The sequence below is a fragment of the Anomaloglossus baeobatrachus genome, chromosome 9 (genome assembly GCF_048569485.1).
Source record: "Anomaloglossus baeobatrachus isolate aAnoBae1 chromosome 9, aAnoBae1.hap1, whole genome shotgun sequence".
NCBI lineage: Eukaryota > Metazoa > Chordata > Amphibia > Anura > Aromobatidae > Anomaloglossus > Anomaloglossus baeobatrachus.
In genome coordinates, this window is record NC_134361.1 from 206,239,436 (window position 1) to 206,255,621 (window position 16,186).

Genomic DNA, 16,186 nt, shown 5'->3' on the forward strand with positions numbered 1-16,186 from the left:
TCGGCGGGGACCGAGTAATCTCGCGCTACTCGTGCTGTACTCGTGGTCTTCATGTTGGCGCTCTTTTTACAGCCATCCCTTATGCAGGGATTGGCTGGCAGACTACTGCAATGCCACAGCCATGTTGTGGAATTGCAGTGATTGGCCAGCCCGCACAGCGTGACCGTGCCTTTAGCCCGACACTTCCCCGCTCGGCTACGGCCCCTCCCGCACTCCACTCCGCGTGTATATATATATATGCACGCTTACACACACACGCACATTTTTTTTTTTAATTTACAGTTTTCTGGTTTCTACATGCTGCCGGGGGTGATTTCACAAAAATACTCGGGTCTCCCATAGGATAACATTGGGCTCGGTGCTCGGGCCGAGTACACGAGTATCTTGGGATGCTCGGCCCGAGCCTCGAGCACCCGAGCTTTTTGGTACTCGCTCATCACTAGTGTCTAGGTATAGTAAAGTAGTCATGCGCTACGCAATGAAACCACCTATAGCGCCACCTGGTGGAAAACAACGGAGTTAGCATTTTTATCTCGAAAAGGGAACGAGAGAAACAAAGTGAATTACAAAGTTGTAGGGCATCATCAATTCAATACGAATCGACACCTTGCATACAGAAATGCTATGATTAGAACGTATAACACTCACAAGGCTGCGGACGTGAAGCGATACCTCATGGAGACCTTCCTACAAGTCATTGGGTATGCTGGCTGTGTGGAGTGGCCTCCGCTCACCTGACCTGACCCCATTGGACTTCTTTCTGTGAGGTCACATCAAGCAGCAGGTGTATGTGACCCCTCCACCAACATTGTAGGACCTACGACGACGTATCACAGATGCTTGTGAAAACGTGTCACCTACCATATTGCACAACGTGCAGCAAGATACAGTATGCTGTGCAGGGTCCAGATGTGCAGTGCAGCTGATGGGGGCCACCAAGAGAATCAAAGTTACATGAGTGCCATATGCGTGACCAGCATTCAATGTTTTGGGGGTGGGGGGGGGGTCATGGGTTTCATATCATAGCATTTCTGTATGCAAGGTGTCGATTCGTATTGAATTGATGATGTCCTACAACTTTGTAATTCACTTTTTTTCTCTATCTCGTTCTGTTTTCGAGACTAAAATGCTAACTCTGTTGTTTTCCACCAGGTGGCGCTATAGGTGGTTTCATTGCGTAGCGCATGGCCACTTTACTATACCTAGACACCACTTCTATGTCTATAGCTGCCGCCGTTCTCAAGTTAATAGCGGTGGACAGGATATGGGTGGACACACTGTATAGTAAAATTCATGATCTCCTATGACGCCCGACCTCAGCCACCTCTATGGATGCTGCAGCCGCCTCACAAGGTGGGACGTGATCTAAGGACCCTTTGTTCTGGGAAAATCCCGTCCAATAGAAGTCCACACTTCGGCAGTTCATACTATTACATGGTGCCTATAAAGACTCTCTCTGTCGCCCTGATGCTTTTATAGATACGAGCGGTCAGCAACCTGCTGATGTGACACTACAACTCCCAGCATGCCCTGACAGCTGGATGTTGACCATTTCAATTATCCCTTTTATTCTTAGTCTTCTCTCATCACATTATTTTTTTTTTGTCTCCAGGTTACAACCAAGTCGAGAACTTCCCTTTCCCTCCTTATACACATGATATCTCCACGTGTCCATGGCGGTCTCCACCTTCTCCGATTATTGACGAATAAAAAAAAATAATCAATATCCCTTTAATCTGGCACTAAGACCTGATGATTAAATATTCTGGAGGATCTCATGTTGTTTAGTTATTTTTACAAAGACACAGCGCCACCCCTCTCAATAAGGCAGTGCCTGGTATTGCAGCACAATCCGATCTAAGTGAAAACTTCCCTACAATACCAGTCGCAGCCTGTTAACAAGAGCGGCGCTGTTTATTATCACATTCGACCCGATCGCCGGTCCCAGGATCCGTCTTCTACCTCATGTCTTGTGAGGATCCACATTATCATATAACAAATTAAAGGGGTTATCTGGTTTAATCTAACCCCTGTCTGCAAAAAAACCTTAACATCTGTGCTTTACTCCTTTCTCTTTCTTTTCGCCGCTTGATTGGCTGCAGCGGTGATGACACATGGACACCTCTAACGGCAATCACGGAGCTAAGCCACCGCTTTGTTCGGCTGCAGCGGTGATGCCACCTTGACACCTCTACAGCCAATCACTGAGCTCAGCCGCTGCTTTGTTTGCCTGCAGCGGTGATGCCACCTTCACACCTCTACAGCCAATCACTGAGCTCAGCCGCCACTTTGTTTGGCTGCAGCGGTGATGCCACCTTGACACCTCTACAGCCAATCACTGAGCTCAGCCGCTGCTTTGTTTGGCTGCAGCGGTGATGCCACCTTGACACCTCTGCAGCCAATCACTGAGCTCAGCTGCCACTTTGTTTGGCTGCAGCGGTGATGCCCCATTGACACTGCTGCAGCCAATCACTGACCTCAGCAGCAGGTGTCGTCTATATTATTTCGACTGTACAAACAACAAAAGCACAAAGTATACAGAACACACATTTATTTCAAAATTCTGTTTACACGAACTTCCTTTTTTTATGAGGGGAATTTTTGAGACATTTAAAGGGACAGTACGCTGTGATTTAATACTTCAGATAAAATGTTAAATTAACTCATGAAATTAAAGAAACCTGGTTATAATAACGCGGCGAAGAGTGATGTATGGATCCTGACCGTCCATGATTGATAATACTGGTGTCGCAATAAAAACAGCAAGACCGGATCTGACGGAGGGGAAAGGAGTGTGAGGTGTAAAAGTGGGGAGAGGCGGCGTGCGATGGATTCGAGGGTCAGAAGACTATAGTGACGGCCAAAGCTTGAGAGTACCAATGTTATAATGGAGGTAAATGCATGAGTATCGTGTTTAAAGACACAGGAACACTTTAAATGGGAGTGTTATTATCCCATAGAGGTTTAAATGGACTATCAGCACAGAATGACTGTTCAAACCAAGCACAGTCACTCAGTGCATCATGGTGGGGCCAAACATTTAAATACACCGTCTAACATACTTTTTTTTTTTTATCCATTTCTGATCTTCTCTGGTTCTATGAAGCCACAGCTCTCAATCAAAGAGGAGGGGTACAGTTAGATAAAAAAAAAAAAAAGTAGGTCGGAAGGACCATTGTTGGTTTGGGCTCGCCTGTGCTTGGTTTGAACAGTCCCTTTGAAGAGGCTTTCAAGTTAAAAAAAAAAAAAAGAATTGTTCTTAAAGGAGTACCGTATTTTTCGTTTTATAAGACGCACCCCAAATTTAGAGATAAAAATGGTAAATAAAAAAAGGGGACGTTTTATACTGACATGATGGTGTCTTACTGGAGGGGGGAGTGGAAGGGGCGATGCTGCGGCGGGGGCTGTGCTGGGGCAGTGCTGGCTGTGTGGAGCAGGGCAGTGCGGCGGGTGTCCCAGATGATCTGTCAGCAGTGCGGGCTTCAAAGAAATGGTGCCCGAAGTCTGCGCGTGCGCAGATTGAGCTCTTGGCTCAATGACAAGCTGAGATCTCATCAGTCTACGCGCCACCTCCAGGCGCCATTTTCCTTAAGTCCAATGTTGGGAGATCAATGGACCGGAGACGGCGCATGTGCAAATGAGATCTTGAGCTGAGAGCTCCATCTGCGCATGCGTCGACTCTGGGTGCCATTATTTGAAGCTCGCACCACCGACGGAGCATGTGAGACACCTGCCGCCCTACGCTACACCAACCAGCACAGCCCCCACCGCAACCGCCAGCACAACCCACACCGCACCCGCCAGCACAGCCCCCACCGCAGCCGCCAGCACAGCCCCCACCGCAGCCGCCAGCACAGCCCCCACCACAGCCAGCACAGCATCCTTTCTCCACTCCCAGGAAAGCTACATTCGGATTATAAGACGCACCCCTCATTTTCCTCCCAATTTTTTGGGGGAAAAGTGCGTCTTATAATATGAAAAATATGGTGATTCGTGCAACTAATATAGTTCACATCTGAACGGCGCCCAGCTCCTCAGCTAGGAGTCTTGATTCTGGCAGCTCCTTCGAGAACAGAGGGGTCTGGCTGACTGCTCACTTTAGCCCCTAAGCCAGCCCCCTTCTCTTATCAATACATCAGCTGACACAGTGGGACTGGCTTACTAATTAAAATCAGCAGTCAGCCCCCTTCTTTTATCAGCTGACACACAGGGGGACTGGCTTATTAAAATTACCAGTCAGCCAGCCCCCTTCACAAACCATAAGTGAACAGGACTGGACATCTATAAATCAGTAATGTTAGTAAATTGCAGAACGCACTGATTTAAATGCATTTTTTCTCCACTTAACCTCCCCCTCCCTTTGGAAAACCACTTTAAATGGTGAGTGATGTTACCATAATGGGTTCACAGTGCCAGACGTGCCGCCCCTTTCTTTTATATATGCAGCGTTGGTGAATTAGGTATCCCCACGTGGTTGTGCCTTCATGGTGTAGATGCCAGCATTTCACGACTCCAGTGCTGGGAGTACCAGCCTTGCCGACCCACTGACCTGCAATGGTTCCTACAGCTATTACTTATGTGTCTCGTCCCGGCAGTGCACAAATTCTGATCCGTTTTGTTCCCTGCACTGATTCGGTCCCTGAGGGCAGATTATGGGGTCCTATGTGGGTATACTTGCACTTCTCCATCTGTGCAGGTTTATTAGTATGAACCCCTTTTTTTTTTTTTTGTAACAACTTTATTCACAGTAACGCAGGGACACATTTCCTGGCCAGCGACCTATATAACCTCCCCACCATTTAGGTGTCATGTCAACCTCCGTCATTCTGTTACCACCTATATTCCCTTTGATCCGTCTGTACATTGCCTCTCTTGTGTATCCCCTATAATACTGTCTGGTGACCCATGAAGTGCACCAGTACCGGTACCTGAAGACAAAGGACCCCCGGTACCTGAAGACAAAGGACCCCCCCCTTCCTCAGATCATCAGCATGATGTGCAGGTAGAGTGGCAGCAATAAATTATCTATCTGGGTGGTAAATGCTTCTAATAGCGTCACCAAAGTGATGGACCCCATTAGCCACACGTAGCCGCTGTTCATGGTCACGTTACCGTCACAGATCAGTAGCAACGCGATGGCGATAATCTGGGCAAAGATGGCCATCATGGTGCCTTCAAAGGTCTTCTTGGAACCGGGCCATTTAATCTCGCCCAGGGCGCTACCGCAAACGGAGGCGATGGTGTCCCCTACTCCTACCGCCAGTACCCCGCAATAAGGAAGCAGAGTCGCCGGGCTGGATAAGGACGATGCACAGAGTCTTGGAAAGAGCCAAACCGGTAGAGACATCCCTAGAAGAAGGTAGATGTGTGTGAGGATCAGAGGCCCGCTGTCCCTCTCGTCCAGGAAGAGCGTCAGTAGGTTCCTCAACGTCTGTCCTAGCGGTCGTATCCGGAAGAAGCGTATATACTCCAACAATACGAAGGCGGCAAAGCAAGCAACAGAGCTGACGAACAGCAGCTGCATGTCGTACACAATGCCAGGTATGTACGTGGCCACTGCCAAAAAGTGAAAATACTTGCGAGTCACGGTGGACACTTGGAGCTTCTTCGAATCCGGAGTCCGTTTCGAGTTTTGGTAAAGAACAACGGCGCAAGCGGACAAAGCAAGGAGCACCCAATAGCCGAGGAGATAGAGCCGCGTACTGCTCTGTATGAGGAACTCCACCAGCCAAAAGACGGGGTGCCTCTTTATGAGATATTGTAGCCATGGCAAGAAGACGCCGAGCCCTAACACCGTCGTCATCATGTAAAAAAACATCGAGGAAGTCCACGTGGAAGAATCCATGAAAAAGAACAAGGCCGAAAAGAAAATTCCTAGGAGGACCAAAGCCACCACGGTGACCAGCAGCAGGTACTCCGCCGGGTCTCCTTTACCGCCCACGACGTTCAGAGAGCGTTTGATTAGCTGGTTAATGACGAAGCTGAGGCCTCCGAGGACAATCAGGGCTTCTCCGGGGGTGAAGCAGCGCGGCATCAGGTATAGGAGAATCATACTAAGGTATACGAAGATGAGGAGAACCTCAAGAACCTCGATCACCTCCGACACGGCCAGAGAATTCTTCATGGTGTAGAGTATGGCACAGCCGGCAGCGCCGGACACGATGCAGGTGTTTTTTGGGACAGGTTTTGTGATGCCCAGTGCAATGATGGATAGAAAATAAGCTAAGGCCATCCCGGTAGCGGCTACGACCACGCCGTACCTCTCAAAGTAAACGTTACCGGAAACTTTGCACCTCTCTCTTATTACGATGCCCAGGAGGGGGATGATCATACTGGCCGGCAGAAGTCCGCTGTTGGCAGACGACCTGTACTGAAATACGGCTCCACCTGACTGTAATAACCGGTCCCATTTATGCTGCACGTAGAAGGCCTGCACCGCCAAAGCCAGGGCGCACCAGGAGAAGCGGTCCCACACCACCGTATGGATGGTCAACACGATGCAGAAGACCACCAGAGACTCCGCCAGCACCAGCTTATTCACCATGATGGCGGATGCCCTGGATATTGAAGCGTCCTCCTATTGGATATTATCTCTGCGGCTCCGATGTTATCAGTGCGAAGAAATCCCCTCCGTGTCCTGCATCATCTGTGACCATGTCCGATCCAATCACACCTAAGACATGATAGTGTTAGTGCATAGCCACTAATGAGAATGCACAGAGCAAATGTCAAGCTGCCAAGATGTGTATAAGGCCCACACTGATCCTGAGTTACATCCTGTATTATACTCCAGAGCTGCACTCACTATTCTGCTGGTACAGTCACTGTGTACATACATTACATTACTGATCCTGTACCGATCCACCAAGCTGCATTCACTATTCTGCTGGTGCAGTCACTGTGTACATGCATTACATTACTGATAATGAGTTACCTCCTGTATTATACCCCAGAGCTGCACTCACTATTCTGCTGGTGCAATTACTGGTTACATACATTACATTACTGATCCTGTACCGATCCTCCAAGCTGCATTCACTATTCTGCTGGTGCAGTCACTGTGTACATGCATTACATTACTGATAATGAGTTACCTCCTGTATTATACCCCAGAGCTGCACTCACTATTCTGCTGGTGCAGTCACTGTCTACATACATTACATTATCGATCCTCCAAAGCTGCACTCACTATTCTGCTGGTGCAGTCACTGTGTACATAAATTACATTACTGATCCTGAGTTACATCCTATATTATACTCCAGTGCTGCACTCGCTATTCTGCTGATGCAATGACTGGTTACATACATTACTGATCCTGTACTGATCCTCCAGAGCTGCACTCACTATTCTGCTGGTGCAGTCACTGTGTACATAAATTACATTAATGATCCTGAGTTACATCCTAAATTATACTCCAGAGCTGCACTCACTATTCTGCTGATGCAATCACTGGTTACATACATTACTGTTCCTGTACTGATCCTCCAGAGCTGCACTCACTATTCTGCTGGTGCAGTCACTGTGTACATGCATTACATTAATGATCCTGAGTTACCTCCTTGTATTATACTCCAGAGCTGCACTCACTATTCTGCTGGTGCAGAGACTGTGTACATGCATTACATTACTGATCCTGAGTTACATCCTGTATTATACTCCAGAGCTGCACTCACTATTCTGCTGGTGCAGTCACTGTGTACATTTAGTACATTACTTATCCTGTACTGATACTGACTTGCCTCCTGTATTATACTCCAGAGCTGCACTCACTATTCTGCTGGTGCAGTGACTGTGTACATGCATTACATTACTGATCCTGAGTTACCTCCTTGTATTATACTCCAGAGCTGCACTCACTATTCTGCTGGTGCAGAGACTGTGTACATGCATTACATTACTGATCCTGAGTTACATCCTGTATTATACTCCAGAGCTGCACTCACTATTCTGCTGGTGCAGTCACTGTGTACATACATTACATTACTGATCCTGTACTGATCCTCCAGAGCTGCACTCACTATTCTGCTGGTGCAATTACTGGTTACATACATTACATTACTGATCCTGTACCGATCCTCCAAGCTGCATTCACTATTCTGCTGGTGCAGTCACTGTGTACATGCATTACATTACTGATAATGAGTTACCTCCTGTATTATACCCCAGAGCTGCACTCACTATTCTGCTGGTGCAGTCACTGTCTACATACATTACATTATCGATCCTCCAAAGCTGCACTCACTATTCTGCTGGTGCAGTCACTGTGTACATAAATTACATTACTGATCCTGAGTTACATCCTAAATTATACTCCAGAGCTGCACTCACTATTCTGCTGATGCAATCACTGGTTACATACATTACTGTTCCTGTACTGATCCTCCAGAGCTGCACTCACTATTCTGCTGGTGCAGTCACTGTGTACATGCATTACATTAATGATCCTGAGTTACCTCCTTGTATTATACTCCAGAGCTGCACTCACTATTCTGCTGGTGCAGTCACTGTGTACATACATTACATTACTGATCCTCAGTTACCTCCTGTATTATACTCCAGAGCTGCACTCACTATTCTGCTGGTGCAGTCACTGTGTACATGCATTACATTAATGATCCTGAGTTACCTCCTTGTATTATACTCCAGAGCTGCACTCACTATTCTGCTGGTGCAGTCACTGTGTACATGCATTACATTAATGATCCTGAGTTACCTCCTTGTATTATACTCCAGAGCTGCACTCACTATTCTGCTGGTGCAGTCACTGTGTACATGCATTACATTAATGATCCTGAGTTACCTCCTGTATTATACTCCAGAGCTGCACTCACTATTCTGCTGGTGCAGTCACTGTGTACATGCATTACATTAATGATCCTGAGTTACCTCCTGTATTATACTCCAGAGCTGCACTCACTATTTTGCTGGTGCAGTCACTGTGTACATACATTACTGATCCTGAGTTACCTCCTGTATTATACTCCAGAGCTGCACTCACTATTCTGCTCGTGCAGTCACTGTGTACATACATTACAGATCCTGTAGTATAATCCAGAGCTGCACTCCCTATATAAGCCCCAATCCTACTCTCAGCAGAGGATCTGCTACAATGTAACTGGTGCAGTCACTGTGTACATGCATTACATTAATGATCCTGAGTTACCTCCTTGTATTATACTCCAGAGCTGCACTCACTATTCTGCTGGTGCAGTCACTGTGTACATGCATTACATTAATGATCCTGAGTTACCTCCTTGTATTATACTCCAGAGCTGCACTCACTATTCTGCTGATGCAATCACTGGTTACATACATTACTGTTCCTGTACTGATCCTCCAGAGCTGCACTCACTATTCTGCTGGTGCAGTCACTGTGTACATGCATTACATTAATGATCCTGAGTTACCTCCTTGTATTATACTCCAGAGCTGCACTGACTATTTTGCTGGTGCAGTCACTGTGTACATACATTACTGATCCTGAGTTACCTCCTGTATTATATTCCAGAGCTGCACTCACTATTCTGCTGGTGCAGTCACTGTGTACATGCATTACATTAATGATCCTGAGTTACCTCCTGTATTATACTCCAGAGCTGCACTCACTATTCTGCTGGTGCAGTCACTGTGTACATGCATTACATTAATGATCCTGAGTTACCTCCTGTATTATACTCCAGAGCTGCACTCACTATTTTGCTGGTGCAGTCACTGTGTACATACATTACTGATCCTGAGTTACCTCCTGTATTATACTCCAGAGCTGCACTCACTATTCTGCTCGTGCAGTCACTGTGTACATACATTACAGATCCTGTAGTATAATCCAGAGCTGCACTCCCTATATAAGCCCCAATCCTACTCTCAGCAGAGGATCTGCTACAATGTAACTGGTGCAGTCACTGTGTACATGCATTACATTAATGATCCTGAGTTACCTCCTTGTATTATACTCCAGAGCTGCACTCACTATTCTGCTGGTGCAGTCACTGTGTACATGCATTACATTAATGATCCTGAGTTACCTCCTTGTATTATACTCCAGAGCTGCACTCACTATTCTGCTGATGCAATCACTGGTTACATACATTACTGTTCCTGTACTGATCCTCCAGAGCTGCACTCACTATTCTGCTGGTGCAGTCACTGTGTACATGCATTACATTAATGATCCTGAGTTACCTCCTTGTATTATACTCCAGAGCTGCACTCACTATTTTGCTGGTGCAGTCACTGTGTACATACATTACTGATCCTGAGTTACCTCCTGTATTATACTCCAGAGCTGCACTCACTATTCTGCTGGTGCAGTCACTGTGTACATGCATTACATTAATCATCCTGAGTTACCTCCTTGTATTATACTCCAGAGCTGCACTCACTATTCTGCTGGTGCAGTCACTGTGTACATGCATTACATTAATGATCCTGAGTTACCTCCTTGTATTATACTCCAGAGCTGCACTCACTATTTTGCTGGTGCAGTCACTGTGTACATACATTACTGACCCTGTATTATACTCCAGAGCTGCACTCACTATTCTGCTCGTGCAGTCACTGTGTACATACATTACGGATCCTGTAGTATAATCCAGAGCTGCACTCCCTATATAAGCCCCAATCCTACTCTCAGCAGAGGATCTGCTACAATGTAACCAGCCCAGGCAAATGACCACTATAAAGTAGGCAAAAGGAAAAAAACTAAAGAAACTTCCTTTCTCTTATAGAAACCATTATCGCCGCCCAATATGAATCTTTTGCTCGTTGTCTTTTGTCCCAGCCTCTTCCCCCTCGTCCCCTTCTGCCACCTTTTACCTTGGACAGCGCCATGTTGTATTCCGGTCTCGTGACCGGAAGTGACATCACGGAGCAGAGCCGTCTGCCACTTCCGCCCGCACTGAGGCGTTGTTCTGATGGAATAGTCACGTGACGTACGGAATGCGCTGCTGCCCCCCCCCCTCCGTTGCTACCTGGTGGTAGAGCCCTCACCACATACTGTATGCGTGTGGCCAGCCGCGGAACAAACCATAATGTCCAAAATAGGGGAAACTTTAGGCTTCAAAAGGGACTAAACATTGCATTTTTTGGTTAATTAGGGGGAAACCTCTTGATATGTTAGTTGTAAGTTTGTAAATGTTATTAAACCGAATTTAAACTGGGGGAGGGGTGAATACTTGTGACATGCTGCAGATTAACCAGTTCACCACCAAACCATTTTAGGATCCTGGCATTTATTTATTTTATTTTACCTATATGCGATTTTAACGGCTCTAAAATCTATTTCCTTCAGATATTAAAATAGTTTTTTGGCTTTTTTTTGTTCTTGGCACACTTGGTGATTTCCCCTGTAACTGGGGCTTATTGTGGATCGCAGATTACGCCATTTACCCTGAGTTGGAGCGTATTTAATTCCATCCGGTGGTAAAGGGGGGGTATTGCAACATTTGCCGGTTTGAGGGCGAATTTGTTCCTTTGGGGGGGTATTGCAACTTTTGGGCGTCTGGAGGCGAATTTGTTCCTCTGGGGGGTATTGCAACTTTTGGCCGTATGGAGGCGAATTTGTTCCTTTGGGGGGGGGGGGTATTGCAACTTTTGGACATCAGGAGGCGACTTTGTTCCTTTTGGGGGGGTATTGCAACATTTAGATGTCTGTCAGGAGCCAAATTTGTTCCTTTGGGGGGTATTGCAACTTTTGGCCATCTGGAGACAAATTTATTCCTTTTGGGGGGATATTGCAACTTTCGGCCATTTGGAAGCAATTTTTCTCCTTTGGGAGGTATTGCAACTATTGAACATCAGGAATAGACTTTTTTCCTTTGGGGGGGTAGTCCAAAAGTTGCAACACCCCCCAAAGGAACAAATTTGTCTCCAGACACCCAAAAGTTGCAATACCTCCCCCAAAGGAACAAATTCGCTCCCAAATGGCCAAAAGTTGCAATATCCCCCAAAGGAACAAATTCGCCTCCAAACATCCAAAAGTTGCAATACCCCCCCCCAAAGGAACAAATTCGCGTCCAAACGTCCAAAAGTTGCAATATCCCCCCAAAAAAGGAACAAATTCGTCTCCAAACACCCAAAAGTTGCAATACCCCCCCAAAGGAACAAATTTGCCTCCAGACGCCCAAAAGTTACAATACCCCCCAAAGGAACAAATTCGATCACATATGGCTAAAAGTTGCAATACCCCTCCAAAGGAACAAATTTGATCCAAGATTGTCCAAAGTTGCAATACCCCCCCAAAGAAACAAATTCGCTCCAAGATTGTGAAAAGTTGCAATACCCCCCCAAAGGAACAAATTTGCCTCCAAACACCTAAAAGTTGCAATACTTGAATACTTCTAGATCAGGTCTTTCTTGACCGGATCAGGCCGAGAGGCACTTTATGCTGCCCCCCCCTCCTCGTTCGAAAAGCTCATTCTTTTGGAAGAGGCTCTGGGACATATGTACCGCCCCGTGCTCGGCGGCAACCGAGCCGCTCGGATCCGGACTCGCCGGGTGGTGGCTCGAGCGTCTCCGGACCCAGGGGCCCCGTGGTCCACTTCGATCTGAAAGGGGCTGGCGGTTTTAGGGGATGTAGGTGTACGGCCTGAGCCGTGTTTGAGTTTGTGATGCCACCCACCGGTTGTGGTGAAGGTGGACACCACCGCTGCGGTTACTGGGCACCCGGGGGGAGATGTTACGCAGCAAGATGTTAACCCCTCCGTTGGCGGGGGTGGTGGCCCCGGGACCCGTTGGGGTTTGTGGGGCGGTGCAGGGAGGTGCGCGGCCGGATTGCACTGTTGTACTCACGATTAGAAACATACACAAGTCTCTGGTAATCCAAGGTGATGGTGGTCGGCGCCCGCAGCCGGCTGCAACTGGTCCCCCACCCGGTTGGTGGTCTCTGCCTTTCTCCTGCACCGTGTTGTGTATTTGTGGGCTACCTGTGCTTCAGCGTCGGAAGTCCACTCCCCGGCTTTGTGGATGTCGGGAGAGCCCTTTTGCTCGCAGACGCTGGCCCGTGGGATCTCTCTGCCTGGGCGGTGGCTTTCTATCCCCCTCGTTGGGCTGTTGTCTTCAGTCGGGACTTTGGGTGGGAAAGGACCTATAGTCCAGACCGCAATCAGTTAATTAACTCAGTCCAGTGGCTTCTGGACCTCGTTTCAGGGTCTGAGTACCCCCCTTTGTGCTCCGGTTTCCAAGTCGGTTCCCCGGGTCGGTGCCGGCGGGCTACTACCCTGTCCCCGTCCACCACGGTTCCACCGAGCCGTCTTCCCGACTCCTGAAGGCTGAGGCCACCGTCTGCCTCCTAGCCAAAGGTGCCCGGGCTCCAACCCTGGAACCCGTCAGACTCCTTAACTCAACTCCACTCCCAAACTACACTCTAAACTGATCTGACTGGTTTCCCGCCTCAGGCCCTCTGAACTCCTCGGTGGGCGTGGCCAACCGCCTGGCTCCGTCCCCCTGATGTGTCCATCAAGCTCTGAGAGGGGTGACTAGGGTTTACTGGTTGGCTGGTGACACCTTTTTTAGGAGACAGGTGTTGTGTGGGGCTCTATCTGTGACTACCTGGCTAGTCCAGGGCGTCACACATACCCTGTCCCTTATCTATAACCTTTTGATCCAGAAGGGGGATGTGGACAACCTCAAATTTGTGGGGGGATGGAGCAGAGACTTGGGCGTGACTATCCGGGTTGAGGAATGGAGGACCGCTTTTCTCTTCACCCACAAATTTTCTAGGGTTTGTTCGGTCCAGGAAAAGGGTTATAAAATTGTCACCCCGCTGGTACCGCTGCCCTCATGCCCTACACGCAATCTTCCCCTCAGTGCCAGACAGATGTTGACGGTGTAATCACGAGAGGTGGGATATGCTGCATACAGTCAGGGCCAGAAATATTTGGACAGTGACACAAGTTTTGCTATTTTAGCTGTTTACAAAAACATGTTCAGAAATACAATTCTATATATAATATGGGCTGAAAGTGCACACTCCCAGCTGCAATATGAGAGTTTTCACATCCAAATCGGAGAAAGGGTTTAGGAATCATAGCTCTGTAATGCATAGCCTCCTCATTTTCAAGGGACCAAAAGTAATTGGACAAGGGACTCTAAGGGCAGCAATTAACTCTGAAGGCGTCTCCCTCGTTAACCTGTAATCAATTAAGTAGTTAAAAGGTCTGGGGTTGATTACAGGTGTGTGGTTTTGCATTTGGAAGCTGTTGCTGTGACCAGACAACATGCGGTCTAAGGAACTCTCAATTGAGGTGAAGCAGAACATCCTGAGGCTGAAAAAAAAGAAAAATCCATCAGAGAGATAGCAGACATGCTTGGAGTAGCAAAATCAACAGTTGGGTACATTCTGAGAAAAAAGGAATTGACTGGTGAGCTTGGGAACTCAAAAAGGCCTGGGCGTCCACGGATGACAACAGTGGTGGATGATCGCCGCATACTTTCTTTGGTGAAGAAGAACCCGTTTACAACATCAACTGAAGTCCAGAACACTCTCAGTGAAGTAGGTGTATCTGTCTCTAAGTCAACTGTAAAGAGAAGACTCCATGAAAGTAAATACAAAGGGTTCATATCTAGATGCAAACCATTCATCAATTCCAAAAATAGACAGACCAGAGTTAAATTTGCTGAAAAACACCTCATGAAGTCAGCTCAGTTCTGGAAAAGTATTCTATGGACAGATGAGACAAAGATCAACCTGTACCAGAAGGATGGGAAGAAAAAAGTTTGGAGAAGAAAGGGAACGGCACATGATCCAAGGCACACCACATCCTCTGTAAAACATGGTGGAGGCAACGTGATGGCATGGGCATGCATGGCTTTCAATGGCACTGGGTCACTTGTGTTTATTGATGACATAACAGCAGACAAGAGTAGCCGGATGAATTCTGAAGTGTACCGGGATATACTTTCAGCCCAGATTCAGCCAAATGCCGCAAAGTTGATCGGATGGCGCTTCATAGTACAGATGGACAATGACCCCCAGCATACAGCCAAAGCTACCCAGGAGTTCATGAGTGCAAAAAAGTGGAACATTCTGCAATGGCCAAGTCAATCACCAGATCTTAACCCAATTGAGCATGCATTTCACTTGCTCAAATCCAGACTTAAGACGGAAAGACCCACAAACAAGCAAGACCTGAAGGCTGCGGCTGTAAAGGCCTGGCAAAGCATTAAGAAGGAGGAAACCCAGCGTTTGGTGATGTCCATGGGTTCCAGATGATCCTTTGGAGGCAGTGATTCGCAACAAAATATTAAAAAATAAAAATATTTTGTTTGGGTTTGGTTTATTTGTCCAATTACTTTTGACCTCCTAAAATGTGGAGTGTTTCTAAAGAAATGTGACAATTCCTACAATTTCTATCAGATATTTTTGTTCAAACCTTCAAATTAAACGTTACAATCTGCACTTGAATTCTGTTGTAGAGGTTTCATTTCAAATCCAATGTGGTGGCATGCAGAGCCCAACTCGCGAAAATTGTGTCACTGTCCAAATATTTCTGGACCTAACAGTATATGGTGGAGCTGTAGCCTCATTACGCCTTTTTGGAGTGGGGTCTTCTCGGCGGGGAGGCCCTCTCTGGTTCTCCACAAATCGCTCTCTTATCTATTCTACCGGGGGTCTGTTAAATCTCAGAAAATGGGACTATTGCGGTTTTGCCTAGCGGCTGCCCGAGCCGTAACCCCCAGACACTGGAGGTCCCCCCGTGCCCCCGCCTTGGATGAGTAGCTTGGGGAGATGGCGTCCCTTTACAGAATGGTGAGTCTCAATGCTGAAATTCAGGACGCTACTGAAAAATTTCTTAAGATCTGGAGTCCCTGGGTCAATTTTTTGGATTCTCCGGACTTCAGGTCCCTCTTTGGGGTGAGTTGAGACTCTACCTAGATTTTCCCTGCTAGTTATTCCCGGCCCTTCCTTGCCCTTCTCCATGATCCTTTTCCCCGTCATCAATCACTTTGCCTACTTCCCTCTTTCTTTCTCTCTTAATTTCTTTTCCTTTGACTGACCATTATAACCCTCTATGGTATGAATGGTAAATCTTTCCTGTTTATGTTATAGTTTATGGATTTTATACTTTTATAATTGTTGAAGCCAGAATAATATAAATGTTCTTAAACGTTCTTTATTGTAACAAACTGTATATGGCTACAACCAAGCAAAGCCTTTCATGTTTCTTTGCATTCTTGTTTTTTTTG

The 16,186-nt window shown here is 47.1% G+C and overlaps 2 protein-coding genes across 2 annotated transcripts in view; one reads left to right on the forward strand and one right to left on the reverse strand.

Moving 5' to 3' along the window:
* PHYHD1 (phytanoyl-CoA dioxygenase domain containing 1) overlaps positions 1 to 2,685 on the forward strand; it is a 48,603-nt gene extending 45,918 nt beyond the window's left edge. The window contains exon 12 of the mRNA XM_075324321.1: positions 1,613 to 2,685. Within this exon, the coding sequence (XP_075180436.1) occupies positions 1,613 to 1,658 (46 nt within the window). The 3' untranslated portion in view covers positions 1,659 to 2,685. The remainder of the gene's footprint in view (positions 1 to 1,612) is intronic.
* DOLK (dolichol kinase) lies at positions 2,537 to 10,854 on the reverse strand. Its single transcript, XM_075324317.1, has 2 exons — positions 10,817 to 10,854; positions 2,537 to 6,673 (listed from the first exon to the last, which is right to left on the reverse strand). The coding sequence occupies exon 2, from the start codon at positions 6,542 to 6,544 to the stop codon at positions 4,979 to 4,981; it is 1,566 nt and encodes a 521-aa protein (XP_075180432.1). The 5' UTR covers positions 6,545 to 6,673; positions 10,817 to 10,854; the 3' UTR covers positions 2,537 to 4,978.
* Positions 10,855 to 16,186: the final 5,332 nt, after the last annotated feature.

Bases quoted from the DNA above. Each gene is read 5' to 3' on its own strand.
- DOLK (XM_075324317.1), bottom strand. From the start codon at position 6,544: ATGGTGAATAAGCTGGTGCTGGCGGAGTCTCTGGTGGTCTTCTGCATC.